A 15,131-nucleotide genomic window follows, 5' to 3' on the forward strand; every position below is an offset into this window, starting at 1 on the left:
CCATTGGAACGTGCTGGACTATCCGGACTGTTTCCTCACACCCACATTGTGACACTGGGGCTTCTAAGAGGTCAGCTACACATTCAGATCCCATTTTAAACGACCTTGAAACTGAGCCACCACGAAACGCAGTTAGCTCTCAGCAAGGGGCTCCGAGAGCTCACCGCTCAGAGTAGCGCCACCTCGCTGACCTGGAGCGCAGAGGCCGCCTTTTATACCGCCGTGATGACGTCACTTGGAGACGGCTGCGTGGCCACGCCCAGTCCGTCCTGAGACCCGGCCTCTGCGCAGACGCCGTGCTTCTCCGGAAGAGGTCGGAGTGGGGTCCCACGGCATCGCAGCGCGTGGGTCGCTGGACTTTGCCGAGTGGCCCGAGGCGGCGCAGGTGCCCGCAGGGCCGGAGGGGACATGTTGCTCGGGGGGAAGAGCGGGGCTGAGGAAAGTTCCCGAGTCCTGTGGGTGTGTAGGCAGCACGTGGGGTGGTCGGAGGGCTGAGGGCCGTGAAACGGTGCGGGTCTTGGGTTCAAAAGGCCCAATTCGTGTGGGGTTTGCCTGAAGTGCTGATGGCAGGCGTTAACGGAAGAGAGGTGACCCTGGATCAACTTTCTGGGGTTTCCTTGACTCGGCACTGGAAACTGGGAGGAAGGCAGCGAGGACTGGGCTGCAGGGATTTTAGGGGGAAATATCTGTAACTCCATCCTTGGGGGGCAGGGGTGGGGATCCTGGGGAGATTGCTGTCCCCGGTGCTGAAGACAAGGCAGTGGTCCCTGGAGGAGGAAACCTGCCGAGGGCAGGGCAGGCAGGGCGGGGTTACCATCCCGTGGCCTGGCTCCCTGCCCTACACTCTCTTTCCACAGCGCGGGCCACTTGGGCGATTAGCAGTGTGTCATTTCATACCATTTAGGAGAGCCAGCGCTTCATTGCAGGGAGGCATTTTACTCCTGCCTTTTGTCCCTTAGGGGCGGGCCCCCTCAGCTTGTGCACCCAATCAGATGACAGCCTTGCAGAGCACTTCGCTGCACCTCCGCCGGCACTGGCCCGGGCTCTTCAGCCAAGGTGAGCTTGCTCACGGGCCATGAAAATGGCCTTCCCAGACTTCCCAAGTGTGAGTCCTGAGCAGCCAGGGTGGAGTCGAGGGGCCAATGGTGCTTTTCCCCCAGTTACACATAAAAAACACTTTCCTATTTGGAAAAGAGGTGGTGGGACAGGGCAGTCTTCCAATAAAGGGAGTTTTCAGTGGTTCTAATACTTGTTTGCCTTTCTCTCTCCCTCTCTCTCTCTCTCTCTCTCTCTCTCTCTCTCTTTCTCTCTCTCTCTCTCTCTCTCTCTCTGTGTGTGTGTGTGTGTGTGTGCGCGCGCGCGCGCGCGCGCATGAGGGATGGTGTTCCTGTGATGAATTTTACAGAGTATTTTTCTTTCTGTTGATTCAATAAAATGTTTACTAGTCTTAGTACCAGCTGCTTGTTTATTTTTAATTCTGTTTAAGGTTAAAATGTGTGTGTGTGTGGGGGGGGGGATAGGGAGAGGGGAAAATGTGAAATGTGTTGAATTTACCTGATTCACAGTATTTTTAGGTGCATCTGGTATAAGAAAAACTATGCATTGTAAGTAAAAATGTTTTTAGATGCAGTCTTATACATTATTACATCTCAAGTTTTATTTTTTTCTTCTGAGAGAACCAATGGGTTGAGGTACTAAAATGATCAAATGTTGAGGACATGTGGTGGAAGTAACTCTAAATGTTTTTATTATTTAGCAGAAAGCTCATAAGGCAGCTTTAACTAACGATGACTTCCTTGTTCGCTCAAGAAATTCGCCTTTCTAAAAGACATGAAGAAATGTAAGTTTTTTAAAAGGCTAATTAATCGAAATGTATAAATTACACTGACTCTTTAGTGAAGCATTGTGTGCACAGGAAGACCTAAAGATCTGAAAGTGTGTCATTTCACTTTTCTGACACTTGAGTGATTTTGGTCTTAGAGAATGTCATTGTTTCAAGAATAACAAAAATTAAAAGGTATAATTATGTTCTATATGTTTTTATTTTTATTGCTAATAGTTAGATAACTTCACCCCTCCTCTCACCCTTTCTAGACTACACACCGATAATTAATGGGCTTCTCTGGGCCTCTTACCTTGGGCCACTTCCTGGGGTATGTGCCCTGCGCAGCCACAGCCCCCACACTTGGCTTAATTCTCTAATGTTGCACTCCTGAAATTCCTAGTACTTTTTAACAAGGGGTCTCACGTTTTCACTCTGCACTGGGCCCTGCAATGATATAGTCAGTCTTGCACTTACATTTGGTATTAACCCTTCTCCACCTCTGACTGCAGGTTCTCATGTTTTCCTTTCTTCTAATTAATTACCAGGCCCTCTTCCTTGGCCTTTAACACATTGCGGACCAGTAGTTTTATTGCTAGTTTTACCCAGTGGCCAGATAAGTTTCTATTGAACGAGTACAAAAAACGTTTTACATAAATGTTAAAGGCACACTTTAAAATTAAATACCCATTGCATTTTGAAGTTATTACTTGTTCTTACAAGCTAATATCTTCTTAAAGTATGATACTTTGTAAAACACTGTGTAATATGAAGCGAGAATTCTCATGATCCGTCCGCAATGTGTTAAGAAATTTTGTTTATGAAAATAACTGTTCAAATACCAAATTCTAGCTCTACCTTCAATAACAGCCCTATGAAGCAGTGTTTCTTGACAATCACCACACTTATCTGGGAAATGGTTAGACTATTATATATACCACTGACTTATTTTTTATCATCTGACATCTTTACTTACGAATCATTTAAGAGGACCAAAAACTTGTAAACTGAGCATCGGACCAGTGAGAAACTTTTAAAGTATATTATGTATAACAAAGTAGTTTGATAATTCACTTACAACTTTTTACATCTTTCTTCAATTGCTGATTTACCTTGTGGATATGCATACATACAGCCTCTCACTCATCTTTCTCTTGGCAAAAGAGGGAAAAAATATTTTTATTGCTTCTTCAAACATATGGAAGTTTAGCACAATTTTAAATGTGTAACATGAGCTTCAGGGGTATTGAAGTGTTAAGCAGAAGGTTTTGTATAGCAAGTTATATCAATGTATGTGTGTGTGGAGGTGTATATATAATCATATACAAAGTATGTATAAAGGGATGTGTATTACAGTTTACATTTTCACCAAAAATGAAAACATATTTTCACATTTTAATATAATTTCAGAAGTCCAGAGAGGCTAAAAAAACAGAAGCATGTACTTATGGTATACCAGTATATGTTAATAAAAATAAAAATAATTTTATCCAGATTTAAGACTTAATGAACTACCTAAGTTTTTCACTATCTTATTAATTGACATAATAATTGGCTTTCAAAATAGGTTGAACTTGAAGTGAAGTACAATTAAGAAATGAATGTTTTATATTGGTCAAGCAATAAAATGTCTCCTTCTAAAAGAACTTTATATAATCTCCATTTTTTTCTAGAGTATCACAAAGATTAAAGTTACTTCAACAAATGAAGAGTCAAGTTGGAGATCAAAACAAGGAAAAGGCATCTCAGATTCAAGCAGCTGAGGCTGCTTTTAAAAGGAACCTTAGCCTTTTAAAGGTAAGTTTCCATGACTTGAGTATAGAGATTTTGCCCACCTTTGCAAAAATGTTTCAAGCGAAGTTCATAATTTTGATTTATATAATGTCTTTGTTGTGAGTAAAAAATAGAATTAATGAAGCATCATCTACTTTTTAGACCCATGTTAGTTAGATAAATAACATATGGACTCTTCTTTTTTAAATGAAAAAAAGTGAAGTTTGCTTAAGCTAAATGTTCTCAATCAACCAGAAAAATCAATGACTACAGAAGGAATTTTACGGTCGTCTTTTGTGCAATAAGTAATAAATACAAGATGTAGCTTTCCCTCTTTTCTCTGTAGGGAGATCTTGAAATACCATAAAGTACCTATAATATATTTAGATCCAACTCAAAACTATTTTAACATCATAAAAACAGGAACGATTTGATTTTGCCTTACTGGGGCCACAGTCAACACACAGATTCATATCTCAGATAACAGATTTTCAAGATCCCTTTTGATGGTGATGGAGGGGGTGGTCAAAGTGTGTAATTGCGCAGGGCCTCACCATTTGGCCAATGTGCCCACTTGGAGTAAAATCATATGTGTAACATTTTTGGCTGCTTGCTATACTTTGCTTCCAGAATTGTATGGCTTCATCCATAATTAAAACCCTAAAAGTTTGCTTCCAGTCAAGCTTCCAAGAGAGCCTATGACTAAAACATTTGGTGGTAAGGCTATATTATTTAAGTTATAAAGCAGTGTTTTCAGTTTTTATTGTTAAATATTTTCATCGATAGGCATGATATAGCTATCTTCTGTCCTCACTAGAGGATAAAGGAAGAGGAAAATTCAGTTATCTTCTCAGCTTCTGGCAGTTTGAGCCACAGTAATTTAAGTCACAGCCATAGTGCTACCAAAGCATTCTATATTGCCATATGTCTTACTTGCCCAATGGTTTTTGCAATATTTATTTTTAAATGGAAAAATATAGGATAATCTGGAATTTGCTGTGAAAAGTCAGAAAAACCAATTAGAAGGCTTGAAGGCTTGGTTGCCACTTCCTGGTACTTCCTGTAAGTGCAGGTAATATTTGGTTTTCAGGCATCTTTTAATGAGGGAGTATTTGATGAATACCCAGAGGGTCCTTACAATTGAGCTAGTTCTAGTTAGGAAGTGGGGACAACAAAATAATATAAATCAGAGTTCTTCACCTCAAGAAGCTAACAGGCTTAGTTGATGAGGTAAAGTTGTCACACATAAAATATGAGACTTTATATGATCAAACAGTAAGTTATGTGGTCTACTCAGCACTCATATTCTAGGAGTAAGTGTACAAAATCTTGGAGAGCTCGAATCTTTGAAGGGTCTCAGAGGAGGTGTGTGTAAACAGGCAGAAGGCGATGCATTCCGCTGGATGGTTGCAGGAGAGCCAATAGCAGAAGAATGAGTGGCCCTAAGAGCGTTTGTGGGGCCATGAGCTAACTAGCTTGGCAAGTCACAGGAAAAGGTTGGATATGTACTGTGAGTCCAAATGAGTAAATTGAGACTTGATATGTACAGGTAATATCATAGTGAAAGTGTGTGAGCAAAAGAAAAATAGAGACTTATGTAAGGAACGTGTGAGTGAGTATTTGAGGAGGATTCATTTGTTATTTAGATGTAACGTGATTTCAAGAATGGAGAGATTGGATCTAATAGGTATGAAATTAACTGTCATATCTAGAAGGAAAATAATGAACTGTTTCATAGCCATCAGAAACCAGTGTGATATGGTATTTACCCCCTGATTATCAAAATAATATATTCTCACTGCAAAAATCTTGAAAGAGCAAAGAAGATGAAATAACTTCCTTATCCTGCCCATCTAGGAATTAATATATTTTTGTAGAGTTCCTTACAGTCTTTTAATAAACATTTATTGAGCACCTATTACATCCCAGATACAGTCTCTTCCCTGTCTTTGTTTTATATATTTTGAATAACTGTGTACACAGTTTTTTATTCTGTTTTCTCTCATATTTTCTTAACTTTGGAAATAATTTTAATGACTCATAAAAATTATCGTGAAAGTAAAATAGGACTTGATTATAGAATTTTGAGTTGGAAGAGACTTTAAACAGCATATATATTAGATTGTAATCTAAAGGTTTTTAATATTTTTCACCATATACCTTTTCCAAAGATGTAAAATAGATAAAAATGGACAGCCTTGGTCCAAAGCCCCACCCACTTTTTTTTTTTTTTTTGCCTGCCCTGCTGTGTCTCTAAGGAACTGTGAAAACCACTAATCTGCTCTAATTCCTTTATGTAGAGATCAGGAAACCATAATAACTACTCCTAAGAACAGGTTGAGTTACATCAGGATATGTACTTAGTACAGAATGTGCTTCAAAAATGGTTCCATTAAAACTTGGGAGCATTCCTATAAATACAGTAGTAACAAAATAAGGATGACCTAGCTCACCATCCGTTACTTGATCTTATTTAGATGTTCTGGCCAATATAATAAACACTAAAAGGGAATGAGCTTTAACTTTTAGAAAGGAAGGTACAACACTAGCATTCTAAAATGGTATGGTTATATACTAAGAAAAGCCAAAATTGTTTTAAAACTAGTATATTATGAGTTGAGAAAAATAAATAAAAGATAAACATATAAAATCAACATCAATCCTATAGATACAGTTGTAAAATATAAGAGATAACTTCCACATTAGCAATAAAACTATAAAATACTTGGGAATGCTCTTAACAAAGGGCATGATCTGTATAAAAACAATTACGTTTTAGTGGGAGATTAAAGAGAAAACTTAAGTGGAGATACATACCTTAATCCTGTCTGGGCAGTATTATTTTTCTAAGGTCAGTTGTCACAAAGTTATTTTAAACATTTTTAAAAATATATTTTTATTGACTTCAGAGAGGAAGGGAGAGGGAGAGATAGAAACATCAATGATGAGAGAGAATCACTGATAGGCTGCCTCCTGCATGCCCCACACTGGGGATCGAGCCCGCAACCCCAGGTTATGCCCTTGACTGGAATCAAACCCGGGACCCTTCAGTCCACAGGCCACCTATCCACTGAGCCAAATCAGCTAGGGCTATTTTTAAATGTAATAAAATCCCAACAAAATGAATATGAAACTCAATAAAATTTCTCTAAATGCATTTGTAAAAATAAATTAGCCAGTTGACAGAGCCTTTCACAAACTGCTTGTCACCCACGATGGCCAGTGACTTACAGGTCCATGTTGGTCCTCTTTCCTCCTCACATTTCTCATTTTCTCCAATTCAATGAAGAATTAAGTGAATATGAAGAATATATGAATACTTAAGTATTCCTTGTAACAATGACCCTGTATCTCCTGCTTTATTGTCTTATTTTTCCTATTCCAGAAATTGCACCTCCAGCAGCTTAAAAGATTAAACCCAGCCCAGCCCCAGCTGGGTTCACTATACATTTGTAGGGAGATGTCTGTTGCTGGGTTGGAGGGAGGAGCGTCTGTGAGGAGGGGAAGATCTCTGTCCATGAGCTTCTGTGTTTGAGTTTTACCTTTCCTGATCATGTCAGCTGTCCATGAGCTTCTGTGTTTGAGTTTTACCTTTCCTGATCATGTCAGCTCATCTCTACTGGCTGCCCCTGTGTAACACACCGTCATGCACATTGGAAGCTTGTGTTTTAATTGTCATGAGAAGAATGTACTTCCATGTGCATATCACCAGATTCAATGATTATCAAACACAGCCAATCATGTTTCATCCATGCCCCTCACCTCCAATCCCAGCCCCTCAGATTATTTTGAAGCTAATCTTTAGCAACACATTGTTTCATCTGCTCAGTTTATTACCTCTGTATTATTTCAGTGTTTATCAGTAAAAGAGAAAGACTATTTTAAGCAAAGTCACAATATCATTATCAACCTAAGAAAATGACAGTAATTCCTTAAATAGCCAGTGAGGATTCAGATTTCCCTGATTTACTTATAAACATGTTTTTACATTTGTTTGAATCAGGATCCAAATAAAATCCACCATTAACACAACAGTGAGGTGATTGTGGGGGGGGGGGGGTGGGGGTGGAAGAGGGTATGGGGGATAAATGGTGATGGGAAAAAATTAAGTTAACAAAATATAATCCTCTAAAAACACAAATAAAATCCAATTTTTAATTGATTGATTGCAGTCCTGAATCTCTAAAAGCCTCCCTGCGCTTTTAATTTCTTTGTTGAAGGAATCAGGTCATTTGTCCCACAGAGGTTTCCAGAGCCCAGGTATTGCCAACTACATTGCTGAGGTATCACTGGGTATGTCCCTTTGACTCCCAGAATTCCTAGGAACTGATACGCTTAAGTTGTGCTATGCAGCAGAATGAGAGCCACATATGTAATTTTAGATTTTCTGGTAAACACTTCCAATAAAATCACATGAAATAGATTAAGTAAAATGCTATTAAAATTAATTCCATCATACATAAAGCAGCATTTCAAGTGTAATTGCTGATCCTTTCCTTCTGGCAGCGTGTAGTCAGACATTTTCCCGTCAGGCTAAGAAATTCATACTTCATCCTCTGGGTAGTGGGTATCAGTTACTCTTTTAATCTAGGTAAGGACATATTTAAAGTTTTTTAGCAAGATTAATCCATTTCAGTATGGACTGAAGTAAGTGGGATGTAGTCTAGGCATAGTCCAAGAAAGCATTCAGTAAGGATCTGTTGAATGGTAAGTGTAATAAGCCCATCGAATTGGGAATGACGCAGAAAGGCAGAGAGACATCCCGAAGCGCTGAACTTTCAATGGCCGAGAGTGAAAGAGTTGAAGATAAAGGGCAGCTGGGTGAACAGAATTCCCACTGTTATACATTCAGTACCTTCAGTAGCAAGAAGATGAGTTTGGTTTATTAGGCTGAGAAGTAAGGGCTAGGAAGAAAAATCCTTGTACATGAATGGTTGAAACAGAAGAGAAGAGACCATTTTGGAGGGTGAAACAGTAAAAAGACGACAACAGATGTCACAAATCTTAAGCAAGCCCGCACTTGGGATAAAAGAGAAAGGAGCCAGCTAAGAAGACAAGGAGTCAGAGAGGTAAGCAGGACATCCACAGAGTGAGCCTCCCCTCAGGAAGATGCCCTCTGGAGGTGATGACATCCTGTGGACATGCTGCAGAGGTGACCGTCCAGTCCCTAGCCCCGGCCTGCCTTCCAGGCCATGCCTCCCCGTACGGATCCGCTCTTCTGTGAGAGAGATTCAGTGTCCTTACTTTCTGATCTTTAAGAAAAGTATTTGTAATCCTATCTATAGGTACCAGTGACACCTAGATCTACCATTAACAATAACTATGCCCTGGCCGGTGTTGCTCAGTGGTTGCACACTGCAGGGTTGCAGGTTCAATACCCAGTCCAGGTTGGGGTGTGTGCAGGAGGCAATCAAGCTATGTGTCTCTCTCACATAGATGTTTCTCTCTCTTCCCCTTCCACTCTCTATTAAAAAAAAATATATCCTCAGGTGAGGATTAACAAAAAAATACAAACAACTTTATAACTGTTCTTAGAATAATGGCATAATTAGGGTTGTGATTTTATTCTATTTGTCTTATAAAAATAAAACATTATTTTCCCAGGACTCTGTAAAATCTCAGTGTAATCACAGAAGAGTTAGTGTTCTCTCTCTGCTGTAGCATTGCCATCAAATCTCCTCAGCATGTGTCTTAGCTGTAAACTTCTGGGACGGGATCACCATGCTAATAGATGGGCTTTTTATCCCTAAATTTATGTTTTTCCCCTTCAAATCACCTTCCTCTAGACAGCAGGTGCATCAATGGCTGTGCAACTTTGGGGAGTCCCTTTAGGGAATTTCCTGTTTTTCCCTTTTACATTTCACACCCATCCCGTGCTCCCCGCCGCTGCCATCTGCTATCTCTTTTCTCCTGTTCAGCACTGGCTTCTTCACACCCACGCCCACGCCCTTCTCCATCTCCCTCCGTCTGTCCAACAGCCCTGTACTTAGATTGCTCCAATGCTTGTACCAGGATCAGGGAACTTTCCTTTTTTCTAAGCTCAAAGGAGAGACAGAATTTACATGGCCTTCAGCCAAGGCCTCTGTGAACCTGACAAACATAAGCAAGCACCAGACACACAGGTGCTGATGGGAGCGTTCATTTAAACAGAACTCACATGTTTCAGGAACAACTCGGAGGTGCTACGTTTCTGGGCATGAAATTCATACATGCATCAAGGTAAAGTCTTTCCCAGGGTATGGCTTAAGTTAATTACCCTGGTGTTGCTACAATCATAAGAGAAAATACACACGTCTACAAGTTAAGCTCCAAATTAAAGCAGAGCTTGAATGCCGTCGGCTGAATGATACACTGCCGAGCAGTAAAACCTGCCATCGAGGTTACCTTAGAAATCTAGTTCTAAAGATCTAGATAAAGTGAACAGGTTCTTATTGCAAAGGTACCTTACTGACCTTCTTTTAAATATGAGGAGTATTTGCGTAAGTATAAAATTTTACAAGAGTGGAATACTGAACAAATGAAATGTGTCATTAATATACCATTTACATGATCCAGACAGAATCAATCTCTTTACTTTTAAGGTTAGCTCAGTGTGGGGCTGGGTAACTGACTGTTTTTGTATCTGAATATTTGACTATTTTATCCATCTGGCTGTTTTTAATGATTTTAGAGCTAAGTCGGTGCTCTGAGCAGTTTTAGAGGAAGGTTTTTTTTGTTTGTTTGTTTTCTGCAAAAATTACTGACACTATTTAAAATAAGGCAGAACTTAGAAGTACCCCCCGCCCCACACCTTTTGTTTTTTAAAAAAGCCCTGCGTTTTGTATCTGAAATGGTCAGTCAAGCAATGAGCAGCTCTCCTACTTCAGTGCTCCATCAGTTCAAACCGTATCCGGAGAGCCCAAGTGAGGGGCTTGGGACATCCCTGTAGCTACCGCAGGTGCGTGCTATGTAAGTGCATGTTTTCAATGCTGATGTCTGTTACAGGATATAGAAGCCGCAGAAAAGTCTCTGCAGACCCGGAGTTGCCCACTTCCACCGCCTGAGTTGGTGTCTCTTGAGGTGAGAATCTTAAGAAACAAAGGTAGAGACCCTGTCATTGTAAATTACATTGTAAATTAACTAGTGGTTACATGTGTGTATTTCCAAGATGTATTTATTCAGTTAAAATAAACAAGATATGACTGATCATTATATGTCCACAGAGCCATACTTTGTACATAGTAGGTAATTGATGAGATCTTAATTAAAAAATTTTTTTTCAAGTGAAAATTTTATAAAGATCCTGTGTCTTCACCTAGTCACTTAGAAACGACCGTCCTGTTAAACCCCGGCAGACAATACGCACTAACGGTTAAGGTGACAACATGCCGAACCGAAGTGCTTTTCCTGTTGGCTGGAGTTACAAGGAGCAAGTGGTTCAGCCCTCCACCGAACATTCAGCCGATGCTACATAATGCATCTTATGCAGCATAGTGTGGCTTTTGTCTGTTTTATTTTGCTCAGTTCAAGAACAGATTGGGAAGATGGTTGGCAAAAATAAACCATCTTTGGCATATGAATGTATTTTTGATGAAAGGGAATTTAACCACATATAGAATAGTTTGATTTGATATTTTTAATGACCTTTTTCAAATATAATTTTGCTTGCCTAACCAGGGATGAGAATGGACTCAAATGTCAAGGCTGAGGATCTGCCCCTCAGTGTTCTGAAAAGCCAGTGATCGAGGAGAGAAAACCCTCTGGGACAGATTGTGCCCCAGGCATGTCTTTTTCTTTGTTGAAGGCTCCAGGACCTCACTCAGGCCCACACAATAGGGTTCATCTAGCCTCGAATGGTGGAGAAGCTCCCAACCGCAGGCCTCCATGGTATTTCCCTTAGCTGGTCTCGCCCGGCAAGGTGACCTCTAGTTTAAGGTCGTCAGGCTTGCCAAAACTGGTTTGGCTCAGTGGATAGAGTGTTGGCCTGCGGACTGAAAGGTCCCAGGTTCGATTCCGGTCAAGGGCATGTACCTTGGTTGCGGGCACATCCCCAGTAGGGGGTGTGCAAGAGGCAGCTGATCGATGATTCTCTCTCATCGATGTTTCTAACTCTCTATCCCTCTCTCTTCCTCTCTGTAAAAAATCAATAAAATATATATATTTTTTTTTAAAAAAAAGGTCGTCAGGCTGTTTCTCCGACCACATGCACTCATGCAGGGCTATGGAGACCCCTCGCCAGTTTCAACTCTCAGACCCCCTGGAGCTTTCTCATGCTCAGAGTGAATCATTCTGTGTTCTTAATGCTGTCCAACTGGCTGAACTTCCCAAAATGGCATTGCTAGTGATGACCTAATACAAAATGCCCTCCCGTGACGAGGAGCTTGGGCAGTTACTTTTCTTGACCTCCTTAGGACAGTCAGCCCAGAAACCATTAAAGCTCTCACACGGAATACGGTGATGTTGCAGGAGCTTCCAGAGCTTGCAGACTGCTAGAGGCTGGCCAATCATACAAACACTTCAACTTCCAAGTTAGTTAAATTAAAAAATTGTTAGGTAATCTTGCCTTTTTTTTTATTATACAAAAAAAAGATATTAAAATCCGTCATATCATGTGCTTTGTTCAAAGATACAGTGCATTTTTAAAAAAATGTTTTCCCCATGCAAATAAGGGGTCAATTCACCTGAATCCTATAGTAACATACAAATTATATTTCAGTTCCTGACTTCATCCCAGGTGAAATCTTTTTATGTTAATTTTAAAGCAATTCATTTTTAATCATTTTTTGACTGTTAATTTTATTGAATAATAATTTTGGTGTGGGTAATCACTTAGTATGGGATTTGTAACATTAAACAACAACATTTAACGACTGTAGCCATAAATGATAATACTGGTAATAATCACAAGGTTGGCCACAAGAGGGCGTGCAAAATCACAATAAAGTTCTGAAATCTGTAATTCTGCCAGGCTCTGGTTTTACTGAGAAATTTGAAAATTAACACTAGTAAGTAGCCAGATTTTTTTTTCTAAAATTAACATAAAATATTCTGTAGAGGAAGTGCATTCTACATGTATGTGTGTACACGCACACACACATTTAAGTGAATAAACATTTAGACTATTATGAAGAGCCAAGTTCAATTGCTTGATATGTTTTTTTTCTTTTGCATGTTTTTTCTCCTAGACTCTTTACTGGGCATCAGTGGAAGAATATATTCCCAAATGGGAACAGTTTCTTTTAGGAAGAGCACCATATCCTATTGGTGTTGAAAATCAAAATGAAGCAGAAAATACCATTCGGAACAAGGCACAGCGATGACTTCTTCTCATACTAGCTTAAAAAACGTGTTTAGTACAGCTGAATATTAAAGTATTTGCAGGTTGTAGGAACCGAGTATATGCTTATGCCCCATCACTTCCTCAATGATAGTAAAGACATGAGAGTCTACGGGCCAGTCTCAGATTGTCCCTTAGAGACCCACTACTTTCTCAAGGTCATGAATTAGCTTTTGACCAAATCCATGCAAGTATTAGAAACTAATATTGAAAGGTAGACTGTTTATTAAATAAATTGCTAAATTAGTGCTGTGTATGTTATTTTTAAAAAAATCATTTAGTCATTCTCATTTACTGAGTCCCAGTTGTTAGTTCTGACTTTACATTTTCTAGAATCCTTACTTTTCAGTTATTTTATTATGGGGACAAGGCTCACTATTTTAGTTTCTTCTAACAAATGAAAAGACAGTGGCACTTAGCTGCTCTAGTATAGTAATATTGATCAAAAAATAGATTCAAAGGATTTTGCTCCTTGGCAATAATCAAAGCTCTGCAAGTTCTGCAGGAACAACGAGTACAAAGCGTTTGGTCAGTAGCCAGTTACCTCAGCGAGGACTCGGTTTGGGAAAAGGACGCCCTCCTAGAGCCGGGATGGCTATTGGGTTTTGACTTGCCAACCCTGTGCGTGCAAACAGCTCCTCCCTTGTCTTTTCCTCTTTAAACTTGCCCTTCCCTCTCCCTTCTACTTTTATTATTTCTGAAACAACTGTCAGTCAGAAAGCTTTGGGTCACACCCCTGAACAGCTCTGAGGTTCCTCAATGCACTGCAGCTTGCACACAAAAATTATAACCTTTCTAACTATAGAAGCAGCTCCTGCTACTGAAGGGAGTCTATGCTACCGTACAATGAAAGATTGTGTAGTTCAAACTGGTTTGTGTTTTTAAAGGAAGATAACAGGACAAACTAAACAAACTAGATTGAAACATCCATTGTGCCGACACGTTCCATTACACTACCATCTTGGAAATATCCTGTTGAGTGGGTGTTGGTGTGGATAACAATAACGTTGTTTTCATAATACGCACTGGCAGATTAGCATACTTCTCTACAGTGTTAACAGTTGTAATTAAGGACTAAACAGTACAGAGTGTCAGTCCGATGACAATTTCATCTATAGTGTCACAATACAAAATGTCACAAAATATTAGAACTGTTAGATAACTATAAAGAGTATCACCATCAAAGCTGAAAGCCTTTAAAAATGGAAGACAGAGAAAGGAAGAAAAAAGAAAACTTGGCATAGCGACCAGAAAAATTTTATACCTCCTCAAGAATGTTCTGCCATGAAGATAAATGGATAATTTTTTCCCTTGTTGCATTACAGTTTGGTTTCTAGCCATGCAGTTGATTTAGCAGGAGAATGCAGCGCTTTCTAGCAGCTTGGAGTTGGTAAACAGACTTCGATGTAGGAGAAAGGAACATGAAGTTTTTTTTAACATCCAGTCTTCCCCGGCATATGCACAGAAGAAGGTGAATGAGGCAATGTGAAACTTATTTCTCTTTAGTCAAGTGAAAAAAAGGCTAAACATTTGTTGAGATGGTAAAATATTGTGTCAAGCAAGTAGACACATTCCAAAATTAAACAGTGGTTGATACGTTAACGTCCTCAAATATTTGAGCGTACACTTCCTTTGGGTTTTGTAAATTAAATCACCAGTAGGTTAGATTAAAATACAAAATGAATGGCAATTTAACCATCTCAAAAATGATTCAGGTTTTTCTCCCTTAAACTAACTTGCTAAATAGTTTTTAAAGAGCGCATGCATTTAATATAGTCTGGGTTAGGACTGAGGGCAGAAGGGAAGGTATTTCTAGATGTAAGCTGTGTCATCTCTCCCGCTTTAGTTAATACTCCAAAAGTCCCAGAGATGACTTTGTTCCTGGCCCCACAGAGCATGCTCCACCCTCCCCTTCTTGTAGGCTGTAACAGATTGCACCACATGGTGTGTTTATAAAAAAAATCCCATAGGGACCTGGATACCCCACTAAAGGTCTTTATATTCCTCATGACAAATTAGCTTTACACAGGGATTTCCAAACATTGTTTTTGTAAGGAGGGGAGAAATGCCATATCTAATGTATATTTTTGTACACAATTAGTAGGAATCAGACAAGAAAGGAAATGTCAACTACTCACACCTCCACCCCCTAATTTAGTCCCCTCTCCATACCCTACATTGTACCTACTATTTATTCTTCATGAAAACTATGTCATTATT

General features: G+C 39.7%; 1 protein-coding gene across 2 annotated transcripts; it reads left to right on the top strand.

Moving 5' to 3' along the window:
• The first annotated feature begins 216 nt into the window (after nucleotides 1-216).
• CEP15 (centrosomal protein 15) lies at nucleotides 217-13,159 on the top strand. 2 transcript variants are annotated; one of them, XM_028152707.2, is made up of 6 exons: nucleotides 217-385; nucleotides 960-1,056; nucleotides 1,760-1,840; nucleotides 3,496-3,619; nucleotides 10,580-10,654; nucleotides 12,760-13,159. In XM_028152707.2, exons 3-6 carry the CDS (start codon nucleotides 1,788-1,790, stop codon nucleotides 12,892-12,894), a joined length of 387 nt encoding a protein of 128 aa, XP_028008508.2. In that variant the 5' UTR covers nucleotides 217-385; nucleotides 960-1,056; nucleotides 1,760-1,787; the 3' UTR covers nucleotides 12,895-13,159. The 2 variants fall into 2 exon arrangements, with proteins under 2 accessions (XP_028008508.2, XP_028008506.2); XM_028152705.2 differs by having other exon boundaries at nucleotides 218-385; nucleotides 1,757-1,840.
• The last annotated feature ends 1,972 nt before the right edge of the window (nucleotides 13,160-15,131 follow it).

Source organism: Eptesicus fuscus, chromosome 18 (genome assembly GCF_027574615.1).
Source record: "Eptesicus fuscus isolate TK198812 chromosome 18, DD_ASM_mEF_20220401, whole genome shotgun sequence".
In the NCBI taxonomy this organism is placed as follows: Eukaryota; Metazoa; Chordata; class Mammalia; order Chiroptera; family Vespertilionidae; genus Eptesicus; species Eptesicus fuscus.

What these genes read in the sequence shown, in the direction of transcription:
- CEP15 (XM_028152707.2), top strand. Translation starts at nt 1,788, where the DNA reads ATGACTTCCTTGTTCGCTCAAGAAATTCGCCTTTCTAAAAGACATGAA. An exon ending in TCTAAAAGACATGAAGAAAT is followed by an intron (nt 1,841 to 3,495) that starts GTAAGTTTTTTA and finishes ATTTTTTTCTAG; the next exon opens with AGTATCACAAAGATTAAAGT. An exon ending in GGAACCTTAGCCTTTTAAAG is followed by an intron (nt 3,620 to 10,579) that starts GTAAGTTTCCAT and finishes TGTCTGTTACAG; the next exon opens with GATATAGAAGCCGCAGAAAA.